This window comes from Monodelphis domestica, chromosome 1, assembly GCF_027887165.1.
Source record: "Monodelphis domestica isolate mMonDom1 chromosome 1, mMonDom1.pri, whole genome shotgun sequence".
Lineage (NCBI taxonomy): Eukaryota > Metazoa > Chordata > Mammalia > Didelphimorphia > Didelphidae > Monodelphis > Monodelphis domestica.
The window spans coordinates 347171234-347175079 of NC_077227.1; the positions used below are offsets into that span (position 1 = coordinate 347171234).

The window sequence follows — 3846 nt, forward strand, 5'->3', positions numbered from 1 at the left end:
ACTTCCCCAATACTACTCCCTTTAAGAACAGTCTCCAACACAACTCCTTTTCCGGCCAGGGAACCCAGAAGATAGAAGTCCAGGACGATGGGCTGAACTGGTCATTGACAAAAGAGATGGATTTCTTGACTAGTCTGGGGCTGGATACTATTTCACCTTTCCAAGTTGGGGTTCATCTGACCCCCAGTGAGGTTCTTGCCTCAAAAGCCAGGGGACAGTAGCCCTGCCAGAAGCTGACTAGGCTGAGGTCCAGGAGCAATCTTTAAATGGGGGCGCTTGGCAGCGTCTCTAGGGGTTTGAAGTAGGGTCAACTTCCTTCCTTTTCCCCCTAAACTCCCCCCCCCCCTTCCCCATACCCTACTTCACTTGGGCTTCCTTTCGATCCGGATCCCAGAGAGAGCCGCACTGTGAGTAGGGGACAGGACGGAGTGGTTTGGGGTTTTAAAAAATGAATCAGGAAGGTCTGGGATGCCTGGAGCCAGGCGGTGCTGAGAAACGCCAAAGCGGTGCCCAGGATATAAATTAAAAAGCCAATTGACTTAAGAGGCAAACAATTGGCCAGGTCAGGGTAGACATCTTTGATGCTAACTGGCTTTGCCTCCTCCGGCTACTTTCCTTTTAATTCCTCGGTGCAGCACGCCTGCGCGCAGTTCCCGGTCCTATTCCTGGCATGCTGCTTGTAAGATGAGTGAAGAAGCAGGTGGGGGCAGAGAGAGGGCGAGGGAAGCTCTGGCATTGAAAACCGCTCACTTTGACAGGAGCCAGCGAGAGAGACAGCCCTGAATCGATGTCAGGGACTGCCTACCTGCAAGGTGTGCAAAGATGATGACCATGAACGCCAAGCAGCCTTTCACCATGCACCCTGTCCTCCAGGAGCCTAAATTCTCCAGCCTGCATTCCAGTTCAGAGGCTATGCGCCGAGTTTGCCTTCCCGCCCCGCAGGTATGTAGATGAAGCGTAATTACCGCTTTAAGGCACATTTTTTGACAGGCTCTTGCTTAATGTTTATTTCATGGAGCCCAGAACAATCGCCTCTCTCTGAACCCCTCTCCCTCTCCCTCTCTCTTTTCTCTCCCTTGTCTCTGATCCACACGTCTATTCCTGCAAAGCTTCTGCCTTCATATTAATTTTTATGACCTGAGCTTTGAGGAGGAATCTCGTTGCTTGAAAATGTTTTTTAATCCTGAGTTGACAGTATTCCCCACTGACTCTGCTATGCGTATTCTTGCTTGCAGCTGCAGGGCAATATATTTGGAAGCTTTGATGAGAGTCTACTGGCCCGCGCTGAAGCTCTGGCGGCTGTCGATATTGTCTCCCACGGCAAGAACCATCCTTTCAAGCCCGACGCGACCTACCATACCATGAGCAGCGTGCCCTGCACTTCTACCTCGTCCACAGTGCCCATCTCCCACCCGGCGGCCCTAACCTCGCACCCACACCATTCAGTGCACCAAGGGCTGGATGGAGACCTCTTGGAGCATATCTCACCCACGCTGACAGTGAGTGGCATAGGGGCTCCCGAGCACACCGTAATGCCGACGCAGATCCACCCCCATCATCTGGGGGCTATGGGCCACCTGCATCAGGCCATGGGCATGGGCCATCCCCACGCCGTCTCCACTCACAACGGGATGCCCTGCCTGAGCGACGTGGAGTCGGATCCCCGTGAGCTGGAAGCTTTTGCCGAGCGCTTCAAGCAGCGTCGCATCAAACTGGGGGTGACCCAGGCGGACGTCGGGGCAGCACTGGCCAATCTCAAGATCCCTGGCGTTGGCTCACTCAGCCAGAGCACCATATGCAGGTTCGAGTCCCTTACCCTGTCCCACAACAACATGATAGCCCTCAAGCCTGTACTGCAGGCCTGGCTGGAAGAAGCGGAGGCTGCCTACCGGGAGAAGAACACCAAACCCGAGCTCTTCAATGGCAGCGAGAGGAAGCGCAAACGCACCTCCATCGCAGCGCCGGAGAAGCGCTCTCTGGAAGCTTATTTCGCCATCCAGCCTCGACCCTCCTCAGAGAAGATCGCAGCCATAGCGGAGAAATTGGACCTCAAAAAGAACGTGGTGCGAGTCTGGTTCTGCAACCAGAGACAGAAACAGAAACGAATGAAATATTCGGCTGTCCACTGACTGCAGGCAGAGCGGGGCCAAGGCCTGGGCCGGGACCCCAGGGCCTGGAGAGAGGGAGAGGACCGTCTGGGACTTTTATATTTGACTACACGCATCACTCCGGGCAGGAAGTTCACTCAGTCCCCGCAGTTAGACTCATTCCTCCCAAAGTCGTGGACTTTTCCCTCTTCGCTCCGATTGGTCTCTTGTCTGTCTAGTCTTTTCTTGTTTTCTTTTCTCTTATCCTCTTGTTTTCTTTCCTCTTCTTCTTTCACTTCTCCCTTATCTTCCGTTCTGTCCTTTCCTCCCCCCCTCACCCCACTCTTAAAAAGTTGTCTTCCTGTAAAAATGAAACAAGAGGCCAGGAAGAGGGAGCTGTCCTTCGTGCTGAACCGGACACTAGTTTGTGGACTATGGGTCACTTCCGGGGGACCTGGGCAGCAAGGGACATCTCAGTTTGGGGGGAGGGCTGGGGTACGGGGTTAAGGCTCCACATAGCTGATCGCAATAAGAAATCGACACTCAGTGCAAGGGTTGTGGGGGGCAGGGAATATAGGTAGAAGGGAAACAAAGGTCATTCAACTGGGGGAAACTAGGGAATTAACCTGTATTGAGATTTATATAAATACATAATATATATAATATAGCAGATATTTGTATATATTTCGGAAAAATAACCCCGTGTTTCCCTAAGCTTAAATTCTACTTGACAGAACATTTTGGTTTTGTATTATTTTTTCCTAAGGTAGCATGGGTTGAATTCAAGGAATGTGAAAAAAGGAAATCTATCACATTCCTTCTTGTCCTCCCAGGAAAGTTTGATTGGAGACACCTTCTTGATTCATCTCTTAAGAAGGTGTGGAAATCTTTTGATCTCGGAGAGGTTTGCTCTATATAGCAGCTGCCTGAGGGTAGATGTGGGTGAGAGAAGGCTATACTGGGTTTGGGTGAAAGTCCATGAATTGTTCTGAACTCACCCTCCCAGAATACTCTTGGACACTGGTTCCACAGAAGCTCTCTTTGGTTTCACAGCGAATTTGGGCCAAGAAAGAAAAGCTGAAACAATTTCTCAGAATTGGATGCAAGCCTTTCAAACATAACTCCACTCCTTCTGCTTCTTTTAAAAACAACTCCATCTCTCCTTTCCATTTCCTCCAAGACTGGGTCTCTGTTGTGCCTATACATTAAGACACCCCTGATTCCCTAATATGGCTTGGCTGGATTACTCACCACCCCTCCCCTTCCCTTCACATCTTATCCCTTAGTTTTGTCATGTAGTTTGTGTGTTGCTGTGTAATCATTAGTTTTTCCTAATAGATACTAAAATAAAACGATGAGGTTCTTGTTCCCCCTCTGCCCCTTGGATTAACTTCTGAAATAAATGCTTTATTTTTCAACCCGAATCACAGTTGTTTTCTTTCCCCGAAGTATTCATCCCAGAAATAACTTGATTGCTAGCAAAAAGAGGTCCTAAGAAGTGACTTTCCTTCTGTGTCCCTCCAACACTCCTTTTATTTCCAGAATCACCTGGCATTCCCTTCCCCCCAAAAAGTGCGACCAGTATGTAAATAGGGTTGGGGACCGTACCTCTTTCTTTAGCTTTCTGGTTTCCCCTGGCCCCAGGAATGGAATTCTGATCAGTTGGGGTCTGGGGCCACAAGATCTCTGATTTTCTTTCTCCGTGAATACTGGCAGCGTCGATTCCCGCTGCTTGGACTAGGGAAAGCAAGTTCTTGGG

The 3846-nt window shown here is 50.1% G+C and overlaps 1 protein-coding gene across 1 annotated transcript; it reads left to right on the forward strand.

Annotated features, from left to right (window-relative positions):
* The first annotated feature begins 665 nt into the window (after positions 1-665).
* On the forward strand, positions 666-3505 carry POU4F3 (POU class 4 homeobox 3). The gene is made up of 2 exons (XM_001369062.4): positions 666-942; positions 1236-3505. Exons 1-2 carry the CDS (start codon positions 823-825, stop codon positions 2127-2129), a joined length of 1014 nt encoding a protein of 337 aa, XP_001369099.1. The 5' UTR covers positions 666-822; the 3' UTR covers positions 2130-3505.
* The last annotated feature ends 341 nt before the right edge of the window (positions 3506-3846 follow it).